General features: G+C 42.2%; 1 protein-coding gene across 1 annotated transcript in view; it reads left to right on the plus strand.

The window, feature by feature from the left end:
* The window catches only part of UROC1 (urocanate hydratase 1), a 66,181-nt gene extending 51,355 nt beyond the window's left edge, over nt 1-14,826 (plus strand). Inside the window, exons 17-20 of the mRNA XM_077821467.1 lie at nt 1,307-1,406; nt 4,592-4,673; nt 12,199-12,298; nt 14,686-14,826. Coding sequence (XP_077677593.1) covers nt 1,307-1,406; nt 4,592-4,673; nt 12,199-12,298; nt 14,686-14,826 — 423 coding nt within the window. The remainder of the gene's footprint in view (nt 1-1,306; nt 1,407-4,591; nt 4,674-12,198; nt 12,299-14,685) is intronic.
* The last annotated feature ends 11,489 nt before the right edge of the window (nt 14,827-26,315 follow it).

Below are 26,315 nucleotides of genomic sequence, written 5' to 3' on the forward strand. Positions count from 1 at the left end.
CAGATTTCCAGCAGAATCCTGTCTGGTTTCCTGCCAGCCTGCCCAGGCTCTCTGCTCCTCAGCAGCCCAGGCTCCTGGGGCCTCCATGCTACTGGGTCCAAGGCAGCTTGTGAGGCAGAGCCGGGGTGCCCAGGGTTTTCAAGTCCTCTGAGCTGCTGGGCTCCCCATCTGGTGGGCTGCCAGGGCTGTGGGCAGCTCAGGAAGCCTCAGAAACATTTCCAAAAGGTCAGAATGAAATCTCATTTTTTCTCAATGAAATTTTGGAATTCTTGTTCTAAGACAAATTTCAAAATTTCATTTCTTGTTCTACTTCTCAACAACATTAATTGTTTTGGAATTTACTATGGAGTGGGATTTCCAGTTTCTACCCAGCTCTATTATTTATATTGCAGTAGCACTTAGGAACCCCGACATGGACCCAGACCCTATTGTGCAAGGTGCTGTACAAACACCCCAAAGAGCTCACAATCTATAGTGATGTTTAAGTTACACATATGTGTTGCGATTTGTGGTTAAGAATCAATGAAAACAATACAAGATAAGCTAAAGGCCTGATCTCACAAAGCTTTGATCACACAGGCGGTACCTCTGCAGTCAATAATATTCTATGAATAAAGAATTCTCTGTGAGTAAGGTTCACAGGACTGGTCTCTCATTTTGGATAGCATCTTTCATAAAAACAAACAGTTTCCTTAAATGCTGTAGAGTTACAAATATAATTGTACTAAATGATAAAGTTAGAGTTAAATTATAAAATGCAATGTGGAGCTTTTTAAAAGTATCTATGTAATCTCTCATAGCCTCAGATATTATACTTAATTTCACATTTTCAAAAATGTTGCAAATTCATGAAGAAATATGACTTTGCCCTGTTTTTTGTTGTTCTGTTTCGCATGAGGATTAGCCAATACCACAAAGTCTTTAAAATTTCAGATAGCAGTCAATTCAGATCAATTACTTGCCACATTTTGCTTTTTTTTCTAGTGTGAAAATATAATTTTTATGCAGAGCTCTCAAACAAAAAAAAGGGCCCTTCATCTCTGGGTGTGAAATGATGGTGATTTTCTCCACCAGATTTCACACACAAAAAGTCAGCATTTATTTACCAGTTATAATAAAAAATTAGTGACAGAGGGAGAAGGAAATTAAGAGGATTAGGGTAGGGAGTGACGAGTTCTTTTTAGATGAGATATGAAATGAGATGGTAAATCAATAAGGTGAAAAGTGAAATGTGCAAAAAACAGTCTGTGAATGACAGAGTTGACAGTCTGTAGGATTCCATTTCCTTGTCTTTGGTTTCTTGCAGGCACCGGTTGTCCTGAGTCGAGATCACCATGATGTGAGTGGCACCGACAGTCCTTACAGAGAGACCTCAGACATTTATGATGGATCAGCCTTTTGTGCAGGTCAGCAGAGCAGCTGAGACATGTCTGTCTAGGCAAACAAAAGAAATGGCTTAAAACAAGAAATTAGTTTTTATAGAACAATTTAAATGGGTTTTGTTTAACCCTTTCATCCCAATTAATCGGATTTCCTGTTGTCTTGACATGGCGGCTTTATGGGATATAATTATGTTTCAGAAATCAGCATGGAACTAGTTAAAGTAGAAGGGCCCTTGGTAACACCAATGCAAATCTAGACTAATGCTACAAAAGTCACTGGCATTATTCTAGATTTACACTGGTGTAATTAAAGAGTAGAATCTGCCCCAGCTGGTGGAACATTATACCTGATTTTGATCTTGCACCTGTGTAAATCAAAGGAACTCTCCATGGAGTTACAGCAGTATTAACCTGGTACAGTATAAGTAAGATCAGAATCAGACCCTGTGTGTACAAAAATGTTTTGTACAGAATTGATACTGACACAGCCCTGTTCATTTTACTCTGTGCATTAACGAGAAAATACAGTTCAGATTCTATGAGACAGCCCTTGTCATCGGGGAAAATGGGCTGATGGTTGATACACAGCAGTGAGAATCAGGAGTTCTGGATTAGATTCCAAGCTTTGCCACCAAGCTGCAGAATGACCTTGGCTAAGTCATTCAGGTTCCCTTTTCAAAAGGGGCCTGTAATTTTGGGAGCCCAAGAACCTGATTTGTAGAGTGCTGAGCGCCAGGGGAAAATGAAGGTGCCCAGCACTTCTGAAAAACAAGCCCAAAGTATTTCAGATTTGGCATCCAAAGATGGAGGCACTCAAATCAGTGCACACTTTCAAAAATGTTGGCGTAAATCTCTCTCTCTGTCTCAATTTTCCAACCATAAAATGGGAATAATAATAATAATAATTTGTATGCCTCGGGGTGTTGCAAGATATCATGAATTGCTGATGGTGAAGTACTTGGAGGTCCTTGGATGCAAGGTGCTACAAAGCTATAAGGACAAAGTATTCTTAGCAGGTTTCCAGAGTTGCAAAATTTGACTAATTTGTCAGCTAGTTGAGGATTCCAGTTTGTAATGGAGGCTCATTTTTTTAAGAGCGAAATTTGCTTATCAGCGTTTAATAAAATTGTTTTCTTGAATTATATGGACCCTCTTGAAAGATCTCCTCCAAAGCCCATTGGAATCAATGGGAATCTTTCTATAGTTTTCAGTGGTCTGTAGATCAGTCCCTAGCTCTCCAAGCTCCTAAGGATGAGCTCTCAGAGAGAGTGGGGGAACATTTTAGGTCTCTTCATTTCTCTTTTTTTCCCCCTCAACACTGCAATATCTGGTAGTTTATCTGAACTGGCCCATCTGAAGTCCTCTCATTACTAAACATAGGAATTTTCTGTAACTTTAGCTGATCTGTTTTGGTTTTGCATTAAGCAGTACAGCCTGACAATCAGGGTCACCTCAGCCCAGGCAGATTCTGTTGAAGAAAGTGTCTTTCCGTGCTGTCGTTCACTCAATTAGTGACCTTTTCCAAAGCAGAGGGCTTGCAAATTATTGCATCATTAATCTGCTTGCCATGCTTCCCTCCTAATCTTGACTCTGCTCAGCTGTTTGCCTGAGAAGGGAATGGAAGTTTTTACATGTTGAGTGTACACTCTTATCCCTCTTGTCCCCAGTGCCATCTGACAAAGTAATAATTATGTTAACTGGGTTATTAAAGTGACATTATGCCAGACAAGATGATGCCATAATGAAAGCTTTTGGACAGGGTTTTAATATGGATCAGTGGATACATTAGCTAGTTCTTACACTGAATATGTATTACATACACCATTGCAAATGTGATTCTAGGGGTGTGTTTGTTTGTTTCTTTGGGTTGATTTTGAACTCATAAAATCAAAGCACTTGCTCTGTTGTTCCTGAATCAAAAATCCTAGGGTCTTGTTTTCACTGGGATCTAGCCCGTCATCTTCTGGTGTGCGCAATTTCTTCCACATATGCACACTTCTGTGTGTACTTCGATGTACTAAAATGTACATGCAAAGCTGAAATTTTAGAATTGGATTTGCAAGTGTTAGTGCCCGCTATTGCATGGGCTAGTGTATATTGTGTGTTTATGTGCACTTCAGAGGAAGCCATGCACTGAAAATCAGGCCTCTAATTTATTTTTTTGCTTTTTTAAGTGTGATTTTTAAAGAAAGAAATATTCTAGGTAACTTCTGCAACTTCGAATCATTAAGGGTTAAACTCACTCTTGTACAGAGGTGCGGGGCAAAGCCTTCACACTACTTAAGTCCCATGGAAAATCTCAGTCTTCATTGATGCACAGGCTTTTTAGCTTGTTCTCTGCGCGTAACAGGGAGCTGTGGTCTGAGCACGGGCTTGGTAATCGGCAACTCCTGATTTCTTGTCCTTGGCTCTTCCACTTTGTGTCTAGGGTTTCAAAAGCATCGACTAATTTTGGATGCCCATGCTGAAGGTGAAGGTGCCCAGGGTGAGACCCCATAACTGAGGCATCCAGAATTATTGCACTTTTTTTTAAAATTGGGGCCTTAACTTCCATGCCTCAGTTTCTCTGTTTGTGAATGGAAATGACAATACCCACCCAATTCTGACTTATAACTGAGGGTTATAATTAAATAATGTTTCTACCATGAAAAGTGCCACATCTCTGCAAAGTCTTATCTATTCCAGTGAAGTTTTAGAACTGGAAACTTACATCAGCCTAGCTATGTCTCTGAGGGGTGTGAAAAATCCACACCCCTAAGCAACATAGGTAAGCAGACCTAATCTCCAGTATAGACAGCTCTAGGTCAACAGAAGAGTTATACCGCCAACCTAGCTACTGCCTCTTGGGGAGGTGGATTACCTATGCCAACAGGAGAACCCCTCCCGTTGGCTGTGCTGCTGTAGCGATTGAAATGCCGACATACCCTTATTTACTTATTTTCTAGTTTTCTACAGTTCCTCTTGCATAGGCCTCTCATTTTAGATCTCCACGTTATCAGTGTATAAAGAGCACGACAATCCTGAGCGAGCAGAGCATTCTGTGATACTGACATGTGTTTCCTCCTGTGTGGAAAGAAAGAGGATGGAAAAAATAGTCTCTTCCCTTTGCCCTCCCCCAGAGTGAGAAAAAGCAATGAAGTAACAACAAGCATTACATGAAATAAATGAAGCATTCTGGTGCTGCAATAACTCATTTCCTTTCTTCCTAGATATGGCGGTACAGAATTTTGTAGGAGATGCAGTTAGAGGAGCCACTTGGGTTGCCTTACACAATGGTGGTGGAGTTGGCTGGTAAGGAGAACTTGATTTTGTTTGAAGGGAAGAGCAGTTCCATCCAGTTGATGTGTGTGTGTGAGAAAGAGAGAGAAGAGTCAACATTTGCTACTGCGGCAGCAAAAGGCCATGTTCATGGGAAAAATGGAGGTTTAGGGAAGGGAAGCTCCAAGTGTATATTATAGGTTGAAGAGTGGTGTTATATGACGCTTTTTTAATTAATGTCCATATGTCAAGAAAAAGTGTTTTAGACATTGGCCATAACACTATTTGGGAAACTTAATTTGCTAAACAAGGACAGACTGGCTTAGTCTTTTTGAACAGACCCCACTTCCAACATTGTCTTCACACATGAAGAGCCAGAGTGTTAGTGGATGGATTGTGTTTAGGTTTCCCCTTAAGCTGCATTTAAATCTGTGACCTTAGGACCCCAATATAACATGCCCATGTGCTAAAGTGCAACAAAGGGTTACTGATACAAAACAGCTCAGGTGCCAGCAAACTTTTTTCCATCCTTCTTCATTCAGTTCTTTGCTCCTCTTCCCTTGCTCAGGCCTGGCAGGATAAAAGGCAGCAGCAATGCAAGGACTGGTTTGAACAACAGCCCCCTTGTCGCATTACATGCTGAACCTGCAGGGATTTCTAAAGTGAGAAGCAGAACAATATGATTGCCATAGAGAGAGATGGGGATGTATATTTTCAAGAGAATTCTCAGACGTCACATTCTGATCTTGGTTACACCAGTGTAAATCCACAGTAACTCTACTAACAACTTACTCTGGACTGGCACTTAGATCAGAATATAGTAGCTGCCTAAGATGACTTTCATCATGTAATCTAAGCACCACGGATAGAAATGCCTAGCTAGGTGGAAGCATGGCTAATAAAATATTAAGAGGGTGCTTTTTTGCTTTGTTTTGTATGATCGTTCAAACTACTCAAGGATGGTTCAGATGACTCATTTCTAGCAGATTTCCATTAATAAAAGACAGAGAAGTTGGAAGAACAAACTAATGACGATCAGGCTTCCTGTTTCAGGGCATAGGATGATCACCACTTGCAATCTGGAAAAAAGTTCTTCCCCCTACCTGTGCGCACGTGAGTGTGTTGTTAGAGCTTCTTGCCTTCTCATGTTAAACAATGCCAGAAAAAAATATACTAAACTAAATTACGGCTCTTTAACCTAGGCCTTGATGCAGCAAAGCACTTTAACATGTGAGAAATCCCAATGACTTCAGTGGGACTACTCAAGCGCTTAAAGTTAAGCACGTGCTTAAGTGCTTTGCTGGATGGGACTCTATGTACTGTGATGATGGGTGCTCTGTAAATGTTGCAGTAGAGAGACAGATTGTTACGGTATAATATAGCAATTTGTTACAGCTTTTCTATTATTGTTGAGGGCTGCATTCTGTTTTCAGTTACACCAATGTAAATCTGGAATCACTCCATCAACTGCAATGTAGGTTCACACTGGTGTAGCTTCAAGCAGAATTTAAGCCTTGGCTGTTTCTTTAGGCATCCTTTGGCTCATTTATAAGAAGCAGAAAATTTAGTTTTTAAAAGTGTTTAAGAATAGTTTTCCTCAAAATATAGCAAAAAAACTGTCCTCTTTCCATGAATCTCCATGTTCATGGCATGAGCTTCCAGCAAACACAGCTAGAGGGCGGTATTTAGGGCCAACTGGGCCCATCTGCAAACGACTTACTGCAAAACTTGTGCACTTGAGTACTCTGGGTGTACAGTTGTTACATAGATCTACTGGGTTTATTATTGATTATTAATAAAACAAATAAAATTACATCATCACTCATACCATTAAGTTTGGCTTGCCTTACCCACCCAAGCAGTCCCATGGTATTGCTTGGGTGAGTCAGGTAGGAGCTGTAGGGCATTAAATGTGACAGCGTTTTCTGATTGACCCTCTAGTTCGCAAGTTTAAGGTAGTTGCCTGTAGTATAGGGGTGTCTGATCAAGGATTTCAAATCTGTGAAAGAAAAATGATAATACTGCTTTGCTGTCATTTATTTTTCCCAAGCTCTGTAGGACAGTGTCTGACATTTCACTAGATGTCCCTTTCCCCCCGAGGCCACTGCAGTAGGCTGCTAGTTTCGATGAAATCTCAGCCAGGCCCATGACTTTAAGAACAGGAAAGTCTATTGCAATGCTTGTCACTAAGACTGCAAGTCTAACGTATGCTAGCAAGTTTGGAAACTACAGCTAAAAATGTAGCCTGAGGGGCATGAAGTTACTGGTACTTTGGCTGGTTGCAGTGTCTCTAGGCTATTGTCCCGTGGAACAGCATGTTGCTGAGAGGGGCACAGCTTTTGCTGTTAAATGCTGTAAAGAACCCACTCTCCTTCCAACATGTTACAGAACAACTGTACAGAGAACCAGAATTAAAGAGCTTGCAACAGATGTTATCCACAGAGGCACTGACTATTATGTGGCCTTGTTAATTAGAGCTAAAACAATCTCCCATTTTGGTTGGTCAGATCATTCTGTCTACATTATTCTAACTCTAGTGATTTCAATGGAGTTATTACTGACTTACAGCTGAGTGAGATCAGAATCGGGGCCATAGTCTTGAGAAAGTCAGACACACAGGGTGAAATCGTGGCCCTGTTGAAGTCAATTAGAGTTTTGCCATTGACTTCAGTGGGGCCAGGATTTCATCCATAATGTCCGTTAATTATAATGGAGGATATGTCTCTAAATCCTCAAAACTGCTCTGAAGATCTCAACCTTAGGCTGTAGAGATGGAAAACAACTAGATCCTGAGCGAATAATTCATAATGAGTCATTTCTGTGCTGAATTTAGCCTTTTTAGTCAGCTGCTGGAAAATCTGCCGAAAGATCACTATGTCCATGAATGTATTTGTTATTTAAATGGATTTGTATTTAGGAATTGTTTATTCTATGCATTGATTGTGACTGTTCAAACTTCAAGTGATTGAAAAGACTATCTAGTCCAGTAGTTCCCAATTTTTTTTTCTGCAAATGACCCCTTTGGCAGCTGCCTAAACGCCCTGGACCCCTTTCGTTTTTCATACGTCAGTCTCATGTTGGCCTTTACACTTCATTTTATCTGTATTTCTGTTTCTCCTAAATGGGGGTATTGCTTTCCTGTCTTGTAGAAGTGACATGAGTCTTGACATCTGTGGCAAAAAAAATACTTCTAAAAAACCCTCACAGGGAACGTGCGGTCCTGAATGGTACTATTGGAATGCCCCTGCCAGCCTGGGAATACCTCCACCAGTGCGACCTCTCACGCTGTTTGGAGGATGCCATTTTGAGAACAAAATGGCATCCTCCATGCAGCAAAACTGCCAGAACACAGTTCTGGCCCTGGCTCAAGGGACAGACCCCTGTATAACCCATGGTGGACCCCATTTTGGGAATCTAGTCCTACTTCTTTTGCTTGAAGAGTGCATGGGCCAGATTGGGATCTCAGTTACACTAATGTAAATCTGGAGTAACTCCACTGACTTAAGTGGATTTACACCAGTGAGTAGAATGTGTGTCAGAATGTAAAACAAAGGGGGTGCTTGCAAAATGATTCAGAAAATTAGCAAATGGAAGTTTACTGGAATCCAAATATTCATGGAAAGGCAGGTACCTGGTAACCCAGCCTACCAACTGCCATGGATGATTTGGGGTTGGGTATTTGGTACAGTACCTGACGGGCTCATTGTTGCTCACTTTACTCATGGGGGTAGACTTGGCCCTCTGTGATGAAAGGGTTTGGCTTCCACAAAGAACATTGGAGTTGAAAATTGGGCCTGTCCTTGCACAAGCCTTAATAAGCCACTATACTGAGACTCAGATGTCATAACAATGTCATGTTATTAGATGCTGCAGTCGGAGAGCTTTCTAAAAGCCTTAGCACTGCAGTGGTTCTGTTCTGTTTACCTGTATGCCACCCAGTCTAGTTGGAGCTGCATCCTCCTTGCATTTGCTTCTTGGGAGAAAGGGAGGGATAATAAGACGTTTTTCCTAAAAAAAGATACAGTCCCCAGCCATTACAAATATATTTGATTTCCTTGCCCTACAGAGCCAGATGCTCTTTGGTCCTCCATTTTCATCCAGCAATGTTGCACTTCAGCAACTGAGAGCCTGTGTTGCATTGTAAAGACTGCTGGGGACATGAGAAATCAGCTGGCCCTGCAATACACAAATCTCCTTGTGCATGGTGAAAATTAGCCACCTCATCTCCTTGATCTCAGTCGATGTAGGCTTTTCATCTGTGTGATTTATTTTTCCATGATAACTGATAAAGGAGTGTATGTATATACGTATGTTAGGAAGAAATCAACTTGACATTGGAATGTTGCTGTTTAGAGAATTCAGAAAAGAGGATCACAGTTTATTTGGCAGCCAGCCTTCGCAGTAGATGTTTTGTTTTCACCAGCATTGTTGACAAATCTGATGCTTCTTCCTTATACGGCTCAAGAAATGTTTTTCTTCCATTTTGATTCACTAAGTTATAACCTTGTAACACAAGCAAAAAACAGGATTTGTATTTATTTAGCTGGATCTGCATCACATGCACTGTTGATGTGGGTACAGAATAACTCAGGCTTGGCCATAATGATAGCAACTGAATGTCATTGATTTCTCGAGGGCTGTTCATTTGCACTAGAATATATATTAGCATGAGGTCTGTGTAACTGTAGTGACAAAAAAGCAGAGGTAATTTAAACATTGAACTACACAGTTGACAGTGTGACATCTTGATTGTGAGAGGGGCCTGGTTTTCTTTGATCACCTTACGAGGAGGCATCTGGAAATTATAGGAGGTAGCTTAGGTCAAAATGCCACATGTTTCTTTAATTACTTGAAAATATTACCCAATGCTAATGAAGGCAGAGTACTCTCCTTTAAAAGTGAGAGGTTTTGTTGGCAAAGCCATCCTAACAAACATGACTTGTTTGGGGTTTAATTTATGGGTGTCTTTTTAGATGGTAGGCCAGATTCTAACCAGCTATTCCTGATGTACATTGGTGTAATTCCATTGAAATCAGTGAAGTTGCTTTGGATTTACTTGAGTATTATTGAGATCAGGAATCTAGCGCTTAACTTCCACGCTTCAAAGAATCGTCTTTGAGATGTTGGGCTCAGAGGAGATCTTTTGCCATTAAAAAACATTTCTGCAAGTGTTTTGCCAAAGAGACTATTTTACAAAACAAAACAAAACAAAAAAACTAGACATCTAATTTTCTTACTGTTCTATATTAGTAGTGGGATGATCTGAGATATTAAACCAGGTCCTGATCTCATTTATACTGGAGTAACTGCATAGAAATTAACAGGAGTTACACTGGGTTTACATGGGTGTACTTGAGAGCAGAATTTGGAATTCTGGCTAGGTTATCAGTCACACTCAGTGGACCAAAGACAAGGTGGGTGAGGTAATGTCTTTTATTGGACCAACTTCTGTTGGTGAGAGAGAAGCTTTCAAGCTTACACAGAGCTCTTCTTCTGGCCTGGGAAACATTCTGAGTGTCATAGCTAAATGCAAGGTGGAAGATGAAGTGAGCTGTAGCTCACGAAAGCTTATGCTCAAATAAATTGGTTAGTCTCTAAGGTGCCACAAGTACTCCTTTTCTTTTTGCGAATACAGACTAACACGACTGCTACTCTGAAACCTGTCATTTAGCATAAGTAGTTAACACACATTTCAAGGGACCACTCAAGGTGACGTGGCCTGTTAACACCCCTCCAGTCATAGGGAGGAAAAGAGCAGAGAGAAAAGGGGGAGAGTGAAGGAAGCAGCTGTGGGGTTATACATAAGGCTACGTTTTAGTTATGGGTATTTTTAGTAAAAGCCATGAACAGGTCATGGGCAGTAAACAAAAATTCACGGCCCATAACCTGTCCATGACTTGTATTGTATACCCCTGACTAAATCTTGGGGAGGGGGCAGCCCAGGGGTGCCACGGATGCTCGTGGGGGGGCAGCCCAGGGGGTGCTGTGGGTGCTTGGGGTGGGCAGTCCGGGGGTGCTGCGGTTGCTCCGGGGGGGGGGGGAGGGGGCTGGGGGCTGGCAGGCTCCCTCCCCAGCTCCTTGTAGCTCCCCAGAAGCGTCGACGTGTCCCTCTCTTAGCTCCGTACCCTACCCCTGCCCCTGCCCCAAGCGCCAGCTCCGTGGCTCCCATTGGCTGGGAACCATGGCCAATGGGAGCTGTGGGGGTGGTGCCTGCGGGTGGAGGCAGCGCACAGAGCTAGGAGCTGAGGGAGGGACATGTTGCCGCTTCTGGGGAGTCCCCCAAGGTAAGCACTGACCAGAGCCCTCACCCCCTCCCACACCTCAACCCTCAGCCCTGAGCCCACTCCCACATGCACCCAAACTCCTGCTGCTGCTGGGGGTGGGGCTGGCCTGAGACTGTCCCAGCAGCGGCTGGTGCAGCTGGCCTAGGAGTTGCCCGAGCTGCTCAGGTGGCCACCTGGCCAGCTGCACTGACCAGTGCAGAAGTCACGGAGGTCCTGGAAAGTCCCGGAATCTGTGACTTCCATGACCTCCATGACAAACGTGCTGCCTTAGTTATCAATTATTGTAGGAGGCCATAAATCCAGTGCCTTTATTCAGTCCTTTCCTCCATATGACTGGAGAGGTGTTCACAGGCCACTTCACCTTGAATGGACCCTTGAAATATATTTTAACACCTTATGCTAAACAAACTGTTCCATCTTGTATTTAGCTGTGATGCTCTGATTATGGGAGTATGAATAGGTCGGTTGGTCTGTCTGTCTAGATCAGGGATCTCAAACTTGAATCACCACGAGGGCCACATGAAGACAAGTACATTGGCCCGAGGGCCGCATTACTGATCCCCGCCCCCGCCCCACCCCACCTCTTCACCTCCTCCTCCCCCCTCCCTCCTGGAAAGTGCTAAGTGCCACCAAACAGCTGTTTGGTGGTGGGAAGCGCCTGCAGGTAGGCAGAGGAGCGGGGATGTGGCGCGCTGGGGGGAGGGGAGTCTGGCGGGCTGCAGGAAATAACCCCGTGGGCCACGTGTTTGAGATCCCTCATCTAGATACCAACAGAACCCCCATCACCATACTATCTGAATGCTAGACCTGAATGTAGCAAACATGAAAGGCTTAACCTTTAAGAAGCCCTGTGACTTTAGCTCTTTAATCATCAGGAATGCTGGCATTTCTGTATTTGTTTTTTTTTTTTTTTTTAAATAAAGCAAGGGCTATGTGGAACATACTGTTCTCAGGAGACTTACAGCAGGCTTAGCTTCTGGCACTGCCACTTGGGTCAGGAATAGGTTTGCTGGCTGATAGTGTGGGAAAGTACAGAATGGGCTTCCTACCCTTTTCTACACTAGGACTTTGGTTTCTTGTACTGCTAACTTTCCAGCTTTTAAGTACAAAGACTCACTGATGGCGTCCTGTATCCAATTTCAGCAATACTATCCAGGCCTAATTTAGATTTTCTCTTTCCCCCGGTGCATCTGATTGGAGGGATACCTTATAGGATTGGTTTGTATCATTTAAAAAAAAATTTTTTTTTAAATGTAAATACTTGTATTTTAAAGGGGAGAAGTGATAAATGGAGGATTTGGCCTTGTTCTGGATGGATCAGCAGAGGCTGAGGAACAAGCTAAGATGATGCTCAGCTGGGATGTTTCCAATGGAGTAAGCAAAATCTGCCTTCTGTTTTGACTTGAAATATTGCTTTTCTTCTTCAAAACATAAAAAATGCTTGGTGTCCCAGGAATATGCAAGCTGTACCATGAAATAGGCAGAGTAACTAACTCTGCTAACTCTTCTCTGATCGTACAATTTGTGGGCCTGATCCAAACCCCAATGAAGTCAGCGGGAGTCTTTCTATCAACTTTAGTCAACTTCAATGGGCTTTGGGGTCAGACCCTAAAAAAGAGACCCAATAAATGTAGGGCTTTGGGACCGTATCCTGGGAAGTCCAGAGCACCCTCAACCCCCACTGAATTCCCAATGCATAAAAGGCCTGTTTATCTCCAATTTATATCAATGAGAGTTTTTCCAATATTGTCAGTGGGAAAAGGAGCAACCTCAAGATACCTTTACATTAGGCACCTGTGACCACTTTTATTCCTGGGTACATGCCACAAGTCCCTCAGTCTAGAGTTTAGTACTAAGTGCTAGTTATGTGCAAACACAAATCAGTTTATTTATTTGAACTGCAATGGACTATGAGCTTGGGTTGAGTTTCTTTGGCCTGAGGGAGAGTGTAACACATACTAACACAGAGTGTTTGTCCTCCGTTAGTACCTAGACCAATATGGGTTTATGACTCTATTCTCATGCTTGGGCTACTAGAGGTGGTAATTTAGATCAAGCAGGAGTAGCTCATGCTTTTTAGATCCAGAGGTTCTGGGTTCAATTTCTGTAGACAACTCCCCACAGTGGCATAATCACATACAGCAAAATTATAAAGGACAAAATTTGTTGCGTTTTAGGAAGACTTTGCCTATTCATAATTACTTGATGTGTCTCAGACCATCTGAGGTGATTGCTTGCCAATTCTGGTGTGGTCTGTTTTTGTTTTATTTCTCAAAAGAATTTGGTGAAGACGGTTTCCTTCCTTGCATTAGATCTGAAAACGGGTTCTCTCCAGAGAACGTGGTACAAAAAACAGTAGGAGGAACAATCCACATGCACTCCCTGTACGAGATCTGATAGAACAGATAAATCATTGAAGAAGAAGGAAGAAGATTAAATTAATCTCTAGATTTGAGTAATGGAGGCCGCTGCTTAACAAGCATAATTTATCAGAGACAGCCTATAAAACAACAGTCTGGTAGAAGATTTACTTGCAATGTGATTTATTGCATGCAATAGTACAACTTCTCAGTGCACTGTTTAAAAAAGACAATCTTAGAATATTGCCTATATTCCTACATCCAAAAATGGAAAGAAATTGGACAGTACACTAGAAAATATACTGCCAGGAATAATCCTTTATATGCAGGGGACATTGACTAGTAGTTCTTTTATTTTTATAATCTGCAAAATGTATTAGTTCTAAATTGATCACGTGCTTAAGTACTTTGCTGAACTGGGATCTTAAGCATTTGCCTATTTTAACAGCTTTGAGTCTGACCAAATACTTCAAACACTGATTTGTAATGCATAACAAAATAATATTTCTAGGCCCATTGCACCTTGGATTGTGCCTGTGTAAAGACTGAGTAAGGAGCTCAGGATTTGGCCGGTGATGTTTGTGTTAAATGACATAATGGATACATGATATAATAAATTAATACTTGAGAATAGTTATATAGCACCAATACACTCGTGATGAGGCTAAACCAGCAAGTTCAGATCTACATCTGACCTTCTCCAAAGTTCAAGGAGGTTTGGATCTGTCCTCCTTCAGACCTATTTTACAAATAAATCTGAATCTGAATCTTAGCATTTCTTTTAAAGTTTTTGATCTGGTCCGTGGTTTGGGCATAACTTTGCCATAGACATTCTGAGCCTTCCAGTTCTAGAAACTATGGGCTGAATTCTGCTGGTGTAAAGGGCTGCCACTCCATTTACTTTAGAGGAGCTAGAAGGGAGTTTGGCCCCTTGGTTTCAAATCTTACCTGGGGTTCAATTTGAAAATATGTGCAGTGCTGTCAGGGTCCTTCCATGTAACTCTTTGTCCCATGATAAAATCAGTGATTGGTTAAGACAGACTTCAGTCTGAAACAGCAGCTAGTTTTGCAGATTTGGATTGAGATGCATTAATTTTTCCTTGTGAGGGACTTTTGCAAAGCATCTTTTTACAGTGTGCCTTGCTCTAGCCAGGGCTATCAGCCCCTAATTTTTAACTGGACTAAAATGCATCAAGACCATCCAAAAACTTTTTTAAAAAAAATGCTTAGGGTGAAAGAGCAAATGATTTCTTACATTGGTAAAGAAACCGGGAACTAGCAGGAGTTTGGTAGATTTGTTATAATTAAATTGTGTGCGTGTGTATGGGGAGAGGTGAGATGTGGGGAGATACAGTTGCATTTTTACATCTATTTACTTTCACTATGTTTGTGATCTGACAGGTAGCTAGACGCTGTTGGTCGGGCAACAGCAATGCCTATGAAACAATCTGCCAAGCGATGGAGGAGACTGGTAAATTAAAGGTGACTCTCCCACACAAGGTGGTAGACGAAAGCATTTTGGAGCAAGCCCTGCATCGTTAATTGCATTCTGAATTCATCGTGCTCCTTTCAGACACACTTTGAAGTTGATTTCTTGTTACCCAACCTCACTCTCTGGTAAGATAATAAATGCATTGCAAGTGTCTCTTCCATGTGAGCAGTTCTTTTCCTTCCTCATTAGCAGGGTACTGCGGAAGCTCCCTACATTTAGGGTCTGATCTAAACTCCATTGAAATAATTGGGAGTTTTTCCATTGTCTTCATTAAGACTACTCCTGGAGGAAGATACTATTCAGTGTGAATAAGGGTGTTGGAATCGGGGCCTAACAAATTAAGCTACATAAAAAATATCCATTCCTGTCTGACTGTTCAGAAATCTGAGACGTCCTTTTGTATAGTGCAGGGATACACAGACCTCAGTGGTTCAGTAGCCAAATGAGTGATCAACATTGCCCTAAAGAGCCAGTCGTGTGAATTCATTGTTTCATTGGCTATTTGTATATGTATATATATTATATATATATATATATATATATATGTGTGTGTGTGTGTGTGTGTGTGTATATATATATATATATACCAAGTGTTGTTGTTTTATCCATTACAATTGGTTAATAACATAGTAAAGGCATCCTGATTGGTTAATAACTTAGATTGGTTAATAATTAAGTCACACAGTGTTTTAATATCGTGCTGCAAAGAGTTGCAGGAGACACATTAAAGTGCCACTTGCAGCTCAGGAGCCTCAGTCTGAGTATCACTGGTCTAGTGGGTTGAGTATGGAGTTAGGGATCAGGAGTTCTCAGTTCTACCTTGTTCTGCTACTTTCTCACTCCACTGCCTTAGGCAAATCACTTCACATCTTTGTGAGGTAAATTCTGCCGTTATAAGCACGTTCATCTCCCATTGGCTTTGACTGGACTTGTGTCTGTTTATGGCAAGGCTGGATATGGTATTCTGTGCCTCAATTTCTCCACATGTAAAATGGGGATAAAAACACTCACCTCCTAGGACATTTGAGAATGAATGAATGTTTTCACAATGCTTTGGAAAGGAAGCACACTGTCTACATACTCTGTATGATTGTCCAGGAGCTGCAAGGCAGGGGGAAGATGTACACCTTGCCGAAACATGGATACTGCCCTTCTTTGGCTCACAGTGAGGGGAAAAGAATCTGACTAACCCTGCTTTTGTCCTGGCATAAAATATCTGCAGCTACTAATTGGTTAATTTTTATATTTAAATTGTGTCCTCCTGTTATGTAGCTTCATTTTTCCATGTTGAAGACATATTGTCAGCCTTTGTCATTCCTGTTGCTACTCTGCACCCAAATCCTTAGACCTTTGTTTGCAAGTGTCATCGCCTGCAATCTGAATGTACCAAACACATGGTATGTCGTTCCAAAGCAATTCCTGTCCATTCCCTTCAGCCTCACAGACTGAAAATTCAAAGGGAAGAATGACTTTGTACTGAGAGTAAATTGACGTATCCATAATTGCAGCTGGCATTTCTGATCCTTGTGTAGATGGCAGCCATTTTGCTAAAAGCATAAGAGATATTTTGTGAAACTGTGTCCTGGCAATAGCTTTTGGTAAGAGATGAAACCTATTACTATCTTGCTTTTAATATGGTTTAACCACAAAGGCCTGATTAAAGTTGTATCTGGATCGAGACCAATATGTTTAATAGTTAAGGCCAAGATTTTAAATAATAGTTCCTGAATCCACAGTGTTTTTAGTGCTGGCCAACTTTCTTTTTTTTTTTGCGGGGGATGGGGGTATTGTGACAAATTTTCTAATTCAATGAAAAAATGGGGAAAACGTGCATATCCCCCCTCCTATTTTTAGACCAGCTGTAATACACACACACACTTCACACGCACAGGTGAACTGCTCAGAGTATAGTACTGTATTAGTACATGGTATTTCCCAATTATTTTTACTGTTAGATATTACCAGCCCCAGCCAATTGAACAGTTATTAGGATTTTAGCTGCTGGTGATATTATTGATTAAGCTGCTCACAGGACATTGAAACCCTTAGCTTTTGTCAAAGTCCCCATTTGAGAACATTTCTGAATGGACACCAGTTTCTTCAATTTTTGTTTACATTCCCTTCTGTTTCCTAATGTATTAACAATGATTTCATGATTGATTGCTCTCAGCTCCATCAGAGTTCTCACACACGCAGTCTGAATGTGGACAAGGGGTTTTAACATCTCATTTAGCAGTTGCAGAGTTAGACCATTTCTTATCTGGCACGAAAACCACTGGCAAAGTGTGTGTCTCATCCCGCTCTAGTGCTGGTCCACTAGAAGATGACAACCTTCTACTGGAATCAGTACATTAGCTCACATGGCATTAAAGGTTCCAACACTGCTGATGACCCATGTGGGTGTCAATGTGATGCCACATAATGGAATTTCTGAGGCAGGGATAGAATCCAATTCTCCAGGGCAGAGCTCAATTGCCTTACCTGTCAGACGAAGAACATAAGAATGGTCATACTGGGTTAGACCAATGGTCCATCTAGCTCAGTATCCTGACTTCCAACAGTGACCAGTGCCAGATGTTTCAAAGTGAATGAACAGAACAGGGCAATTATTGAGTGATCTATCCCCTGTCGTCCAGTCCCATCTTCTGGAAGACAGAGGTTTAGGGACACCCAGAGCATGGGGTTGCATCCCTGACCATCTTGGCTAAGAGCCATTGATGGACCTATCCTCCATGAAGTTTCCTTTCTTTTTCCTATCCTTTCTGTTCCTGCAATCCCCTGCCTCATCAACTGTACACCTTCCAACTTCTGCAACAAATGAAGCAGACATTCTGCAAAAAACAGCCCTTTTCACTACACAACCCTGAGTCATCCCAAGTGCAGGTCCGATCCTGTGCACTGAATGAGGCAGGGGGCCTGTGGAAAAAAATACTATATAATATAATTCAAGACTGTATTATAATGCATGAGTAGAAGGGAGCAAATCAAATTGAACAGATAACCTTAATTCTGGCATTTCGTAACTTTTGAATATTTGATTTTACGCCCTTGACATTCTTTTAACATAGTTTTTTGTGTATCAGTATATGTATATATTAAAGTGATGCATACTGAATTGTCTCTCCTTGGCTTGATAGCTGGAATATTGCACCAGAAACAATGGGCCATATAACTACATCACAAACCCACACACAAGTTGGTCTTCCTTTGCCAGCCATGTTTCTTCTGTGCTGTTGGAATGCAGTTTAAGTTCAGCTTATCTGTGAGCAGTCCCAACTAGTTCCACAGTCAAAAACTAGGACTTACTGATCGCCAGATTATAAATAAAAAAAGACTTGTCAAATTACTATAAGACTTGGGTGTGAAAACATGTTTGTGGAAAATATTCTTAGGCTGACTTTGGGTATTAAAATGACATGGGCTGAAGCCAAGCTATTCTGTTTTCCTGTGTATAGACAAGCAATTTGATATTTGCTATGAAACAAAGGAATTTTTAGTGCATCTACCTGCACCAGGGTTTGCCTGGAAAAAGGGTCACCTGAGATTTGCACAAAAGACAGAACACGGAGTCTCTTTAATTGAACAGAAAGCAATGGCAGAAATAGAGACTGGGAAAAGAACAAGGGGGGTAAGCACTAAATCATTTCAATAAAGTTAACATCAAGGCCAGGAAAATGTGTAAAACAGCTTCATGAGTTGTTGTGTGGGCCAAATTCAATGCCGGTCCAAAGTGGTGCAATTCCATTGAGTTTGACCCTGTGCGTACACCCATCCATCTGAAGGACTGTGATGGATTTGCTCTTTCCTAATAGCTGTCTCCATTATCTGAGCAAGTGAAGCCACTTATTAGATTGATGGAGGCCTTTTGTTCTGGTCTATACTTGAAGTTCTATCAGCATAGCTACATCGGTCAGCGGTATGAACAATAAGTACACATACCCAAACCAACATAGTCATGATGACATAACCCACAGCATGGATGCAGCTATGTTGATGAAAGAGGGCTTACGTCAATGTCCTAGGTCAACAGAATATCTCCTTCTACTAGCATAGGCTGTGTCTACACTAGAAGGTGATGCCAGCATAGCTATGCCAGTATAGTCTCTCTAGTAGACATGGCCTTAGAAACTCTGAATCCTAAACTCTAGTTTCTTTTGTGTCTCTCAAGACAGACTTGGATTTTTAGAGCATTATCTCTATGGTCTTCTGCTCCAGCTGTAGTGAACACTATTGCTGTATGAGGTTCAAAATGATACAAAAAATTAAGACCATATTAAAAATTGTTTGAAGATCATCCAGTAGTTTTCTTTCATACAACCAACATTACTCTGCAGCAAAACCTAACCTTATAGACAGGATGGGCTTCCTTTCACACAGTAATTCTGTACAAAGCCAAATGTAGATTCCCTTACTACTTCTGTCCCATGCCCTCCAAAAACCATGCTGACAAAGGATTTGATGTAGCTTGATGTAATTGGAAGAAGCTATGCGCCTTGCATCCTAATCCTAGCATTAAGGTTATGTAATAATGTTTTGTTCTAATTATCAGTGAAAGGTTGGATTTTTATATATATAAAAATGAGTTTATTTCTTATGGGCTGCCATTAATTCCTCAATCTAGATGTGACTTTTGTATTTCCTATGATTGATCTGCCTGCAATGTTGAGTTCAGATTCAACTCAGTTCCTTTTCAGCCATGATGGACCTTTGTTGGGACTAGCGTGTTCTTCAAACAAAGATTTATCAGCCCATCCTCTATGGGTTTCCTGTGTTCTTTTTTGGGAGTTATATGTACTGTTTAAGACCATATCTTACTTTCCCTTTCTGCTTTGGGGCTAACGCACAATAAACCAGGTGAATGCCAACTCTCTGCACCCTATTAGTATCTCAGGTGCCATTGTAAAGTACAGCATGCTCTCATTCAAGATTATAAGTTTTCTCCTGATCACATACTGTACTATTTACCGCTGTATAATCATAGAATCATAGAAGATTAGGGTTGGAAGAGACCTCAGGAGGTCATCTAGTCCAATCCCCGGTTCAAAGCAGGACCAACCCCAACTAAATCATCCCAGCCAGGACTTTGTCAACCTGGGCCTAAAAAAACCTCTAAGGATGGAGATTCCACCACCTCCCTAGGTAATGCATTCTAGTGCTTCACCACTCTCCTAATGGAATAGTTTTTCCTAATATCCAACCTAGACCTCCCCCACTGCAACTTGAGACCATTGCTCCTTGTTCTGTCATCTGCCACCACAGAGAACAGCCTAGCTCCATCCTCTTTGGGATCCCCCCACCCCCCACTGCCTTCAGGTAGTTGAAGCCTGCTATCAAATCCCCCCTCACTCTTCTCTTCTGCAGACTAAATAAGCCCAGTTCCCTCAGCCTCTCCTCATAAGTCATGTGCCCCAGCCCCCTAATCATTTTCATTGCCCTCCGCTGGACTTTCTCCGATTTGTCCACATCCTTTCTGTAGTAGGGGGCCCAAAACTGGATGGATGCAATACTCCAGATGTGGCCTCACCAGTGCTGAATAGAGGGGAATAATCACTTCCCTCAATCTGCTGGCAGTGCTCAAATATGCCATTAGCCTTCTTGGCAACAAGGGCACACTGTTGACTCATATCCAGCTTCTCGTCCACTGTAATCCCCAAGTCCTTTTCTGCAGAACTGCCGCTTAGCCAGTCGGTCCCCAGCCTGTAGCAGTGCATGGGATTCTTCCATCCTAAGTGCAGGACTCTGCACTTGTCCTTGTTGAACCGCATCAGATTTCTTTTGGCCCAATCCTCCAATTTGTCTAGGTCACTCTGTATCCTATCCCTACCCTCCAGCGTATCTACCTCTCTCCCCAGCTTAGTGTCACCTGCGAATTTGCTGATGGTGCAATCTATCCCCTCATCCAGATCATTAATGAAGATGTTGAACAAAACTGGACCCAGGACTGACCCCTGGGGCACTCCGCTTGATACCAGCTGCCAACTAGACATTGAGCCATTGATCACTGCCGGTTGAGCCTGATGATCTAGCCAGCTTTCTATCTACTTTATAGTCCATTCATCCAAACCATATTTAATAAACTTGCTGGCAAGAATACAGTGGGAGACCATATCAACAGCTTTGCAAAAGTCAAGGTATATCACAACCACCACTTTCCCCATATCCACAGAGCCAGTTATCTCATCAAAAAAGCAATCAGGTTGGTCAGGCATGACTTGCCGTTGGTGAATCCATGTTGACTGTTCCTGATCACCTTCCTCTTCTCCAAGTGCTTCAAAATGGATTTCTTGAGGACCTGCTCCATGATTTTTCCAGGGGTAGAGGTGAGGCTGACCGGTCTGTAGTTATACAATATACAGCTGTAAATACACACGTTAACCAAATGTCCTGGGAAGTGAAAATTGTGGTAGATCAAGATTGCTACATATTACAGAAGAACAATTGCCAGTTTACACATCCACAACATAAGTAGCTATCAGCCAAAATTGCCAATCTGTGCTTTGACCTATATACATAATTATTTCGAAAATACTCCCATTGATTTAAACAAGAGTTGAATTGGGCCCAAAGTTAGCATCTTGATAGCTACCTCTTACAACATCATTACTACCTTTTGACTTCAAAGATATTTTTCTCAGTTTAATGGCATTGGGTGACTGTTTTATCATGAATAAATGCCCACCAAATACATCAGTTCTTTGTACTGAAGGAATTTTTAAGACATAAATTTAACCTAATCCTCATGTGAAAATCCACTGAGGAAAAAGGCTGCCTAAGGAAATCTTTATTATGAATATGTTAGATTCATTTTCATTATTTCGTACTAGTTATGTTCTGGTAGTGTGCTCAGACAACAGACAAAAAGAGACAGGGTCCCAGACTCAAGGCTTTTATGATCTGGGCCTGATTCTGCAAACTCTCCCACGCTTATTCCTACCAGAGTCAATGGGCGCACGCATACCTCTGGGTGTAAGCGTTTGCAGGACCAGGCCATATGTCAACAAACAACAGTACCCAAACATAATCTGCATACAAGATTTATTGGTTGAGGATCAGACCTTCTTGCAATCAGTTTTAGTTAGGCTTGTCTATTTACTAATTAGCATGAGCAATGCAAGATGGCTGATGGAATAGTAATGAAAGGACTTAAATGAACCCATGAGTAATTCATCATATTTAATAATGTGATATATATGTAATTTTACTAATTGTGATACATTTTGTACATGTATAGCCCTTTCAGCTGAGGATCTCAAGGCATTTTACAAATGTGAACTAATTGAGCCTCATGATACCCTTGCCAGGGAGGTAAAGGAAACAGGTTTCCCATTACTCACCACTGGGGTGAAGCAGTAGCTGATTAAGAGCATGCTGAAACCATATGCAAGTCTTGGGCAAAGGGTTTTTTTTCTGAGCTCATCTGAACCTCCTGCCTTGTCTTGCAGAGAAGCCAGAATTCTGAAGGTGTGATTGCTCAACCCCCTTCCATGGAGAGATTGATGTCATGTCTAGGATGATGTCTTCACTGTTGGAGAAACCTGTGAGGGGGAGAGTGCACTTATTCAAACACATATGCAGTCATAATAAAAGACACCCATGCAATTACTGACAGAATAAATGAATTTCTGTAGCAATGTCCTTTATAAAGCTTGCCCCATTGTGAAAGTCCTTCCTTAACTACAAACAGCGTCTTCACGTTCTTCTCCTGAAGACAAGGCTGCGTGTTCTGAAAAAGCTGATGCACAGTTATGGCTACAGGACATAAATCCACAACTTGAGGGAGAATAATTAATCTGGGGCTTCAGTTTTTTATATCTATCACTGTAGCTGAATTGGTGTTTCATTGAGATTGGTGAGGTCTGTGGTTCCAGAGAGCTTTCATAGCATCTCTCTGGTGTGTTGTACACAGGAGGGATTTTTGGTTTGGGTTTCTTCCTTAGCAATGACAGAGGCCTGGAATTTTGCTAACAATCTACCATGCTTCATTTCCCACTCTCCAAACACAGATACTCCCAACTTGTTGAGAAGGATTCTAGGCCACATGCTATCCAAGAGGCATTTCCTAAGCTAGGAAAAATGGTAATAAGCATTACCACCAGAAGCCATCCAAAACAATTAGATTGCCAGGGCCTTCAGTGATGGGACGCTGCAAAGGTGCCCTACCACACGGAAAGTATGAGTAACTCAGACATAATTCCTCCAGGCACTGGGGGCAATGTCCGGCTTGCCTCTGGGGTTTCTAGTGCTGCTGTCACCACCACTTATAGGTCTTATGTATCAGGAGGACTGATATTGTGGCTTCCCCTTTGCACAAGCATATTATGGAAGGGGGTCTCCTTGTGTCTCTAAACTCATACACTGCACAAGACTAGCGTGAGTTGAAACCTACGTGCCCTTATTACGCACCCATATTAATACACTACAGGAGGCATTCACAAATAATAGGAGCTTGTTAATACCTGAATATTGTTGGAACTATTATCAGTGAATAAGGGTGCCACATAAAGAAACAAGCCTTGGTGCTCAAGATTAAATGCTAAATTATACTGTGAAGAGAAATTAAAGTAATTTTTAAAATAAATGCAAAATAGAACTGTTGGGCTAGTGCTATAGCATCATCTACTGGCTGTTTCTCAGAATACCATTAACATCTAAATTGTAGGTTTCAGAGTGGTAGCCATGTTAGTCTGTATCTGCGAAAACGAGGAGTCCTTGTGGCACCTTAGAGACTAACAAATTTATTTGGGCATGCCTTACGCCCAAATAAATTTGTTAGTCTCTAAGGTGCCACAAGGACTCTGTGTTGTTTTTATCTAAATTATAGTTAATTTGCCCTTTTTTGCCTGAAACATGACATAATTTTCTTTTATATGGAGGCAGTGGGAAGGGAGACAGGAGAGGGCTAAATTCCATTTTCAGTTATGGTCTATGGGCTGGAGCATATGTTTTGGACTACATATTACCCTCAAATCACAGCAGCTCTGACAGTGATATCAAGGAGAGGTTTTGCACAAAGATCAAGGATCACATATAGCTTTTATGTAGTAACTAAACTCACTTATTCAAAAAGAAAAGGAGTACTTGTGGCACCTTAGAGACTAACACGGCTGTTACTCTGAAACCTGTCACTTATTCAACTGACTTCAGCATCTCTCAGTGGGAGAATTTGCTTCTCTTTAGGAACCTATTTGTTTCTCCTCCTTCCTCAACCTCCTTTCTGTTTCTTTCCCTCTTTCTTGTCTTTCCTCCTTCCTTTGTTCTGCTTTTCCCACCACCCATGGGGTTCATACTGACCCAGTTCCCCATAAACTGATCAGCAATGAAAGTTTATGATATGTCCATCGTCAAAATTAGGTTTTTTGGAGTGACATCCTTATGCTTTGAACCAAGGACTGGTGCGGTCACATCTCTCAGTCCTGGTCTACACACAGTTTTTGTACTGATTTAACTATTTTGATTAGGGTGTGTGTAATAAATTACTAAATAGTTAAAGCTGTACAACCTCGACTGGAGACATAGTTATACTATAGAGAGAGATGCCTTATACTGGTTGATAGCTTATTCCCATAAGCGTAAGGAGCATAAAGTAATACCAGAATAATCACCTTTGATATACGTATGTTTTCAAATGGATATATAGTTAAAAGCAATACAAAAATTGTGTTAAGTATTGTTTCTGGCTGTTTACAAAGTTAGGCAGACAACACAGCATTAATTACACAGGGTTCACATTTGGATTGGCAGGATCACTTCACAACCATGAGAGCTAGAAGAAACATATTTTTCAGAGTTGCTCACACTCGTGATTTTATTGTGAGCCTTGTGATATTTTCTGTGTTTTAACCTTGTGAACTACAGGTTTCTCGTGAATTTTTGCACTTGTTCCAAAGGGTTGCCATCTTCCATCAGTTTCAACAGGACTGAAGCAACAGGCAAGATAGCCAATATTTTCCTACAGATTTTGCATGAGGAAGTGTGGCTACCCCCAATAAAGACGGCCATTGTTTTCAATGGAACGGAAGTTAAGATACTGTAGGAAATTGTGAAAAGGAGCAGGAGGGAGCCTGGGAGGGGGAGATGGAAATATGGGGATTCAGAACAGAGAGAAGAGGATGTGCAGGGGATGGAGGGGGCCCCAGGAGGTTATCAGAGGGGAAACTGGGGAATATGAAGAAGTAGCAGGGTCAGAGGGGTTCTGCGGGGCAGGAGGAAGACTGAGGCATGTGCTGGGGAATGTGGAGGAAAGGTGGCAATTAAAGGGGGGATTGGGGAGCTTGGGGTGCAGGAGGAGACAGGAGACTGTGGGTGCAGAAGGGGAGCTGAGAGGAGCAAGGGAGAAGGAGTGGGAATTGGAGGGGGCAGGCAGGGCCAAACAGAGCGGGGGCCAGGAAGGTCATTTGGCCTGGGCCTCAAGCTCAAAGGAGGCCTCAGATTTAGACACTGGTTAATTTTTTGGCATTTGAGAAGTTTCACAACTTGTTTTTATGCGCATCCCTATCAGACCAAAATGTGACACACTCTCTCAGCTTACAGAGTAACAGCCGTGTTAGTCTGTATTCGCAAAAAGAAAAGGAGTACTTGTGGCACCTTAGAAACTAACCAATTTATTTGAGCATAAGCTTTCGTGAGCTACAGCTCACTTCATCGGATGCGTACTGTGGAAAGTGTAGAAGATCTTATTATACACACACAAAGCATGAAAAAATACCTCCCCCCACCCCACTCTCCTGCTGGTAATACCTTATCTAAAGTGATCACTCTCCTTACAATGTGTATGATAATCAAGGTGGGCCATTTCCAGCACAAATCCAGGTTTTCTCACACCCCCCCCCCCCACACAAACTCACTCTCTTGCTGATAATAGCTTATCCAAAGTGACCACTCTCCTTACATTGTGTATGATAATCAAGGTGGGCCATTTCCACCACAAATCCAGGTTTTCTCACACACACACCCTCCCACACACAAACTCACTCTCTTGCTGATAATAGCTTATCCAAAGTGACCACTCTCCTTACAATGTGTATGATAATCAAGGTGGGCCATTTCCAGCACAAATCCAGGGTTTAACAAGAACGTCTGGGGGGGGGGAGGGGAGGTAGGGAAAAAAAAGCTTAGAGCTGCCAATGTAAGCAAGTAAGAGATGTGATTTGGTAAAAGACATAATAGGAAGGGGAGTGCTGGCGGGGGGCACATACCAGGCAGAGTTTAAATCTCACAGACCAACCCATGCAAGTTATTTCTAGATCCCCAGGAACTGTAAACCAAGCTCAGGATTTGGGATTGGTGACGGGGCGCGGGTGGCAATAGGGACTCTGCGCTCTTTGCCTGCTTTGGTTTTCCCCCGGCCCGCGCTCCGCTCCAGCCCCAGCCCCAGCGCTCCAGGGAGCCCCTTCCTCCCTTCCGTAACACCACCGTGATCCAGGTGCCGGGTTTTCCCCCACGCCCCGCCCGGCTCCGCTCTGGAGTTTCTGTTCCGGGTTTCCCCCGCCTCCCGCCCGGCCCGGCCCGGCCCCGCCCCGCGGCTCCGGTTTCAGCCGCT

This window comes from Eretmochelys imbricata, chromosome 7 (assembly GCF_965152235.1).
Source record: "Eretmochelys imbricata isolate rEreImb1 chromosome 7, rEreImb1.hap1, whole genome shotgun sequence".
In the NCBI taxonomy this organism is placed as follows: Eukaryota; Metazoa; Chordata; order Testudines; family Cheloniidae; genus Eretmochelys; species Eretmochelys imbricata.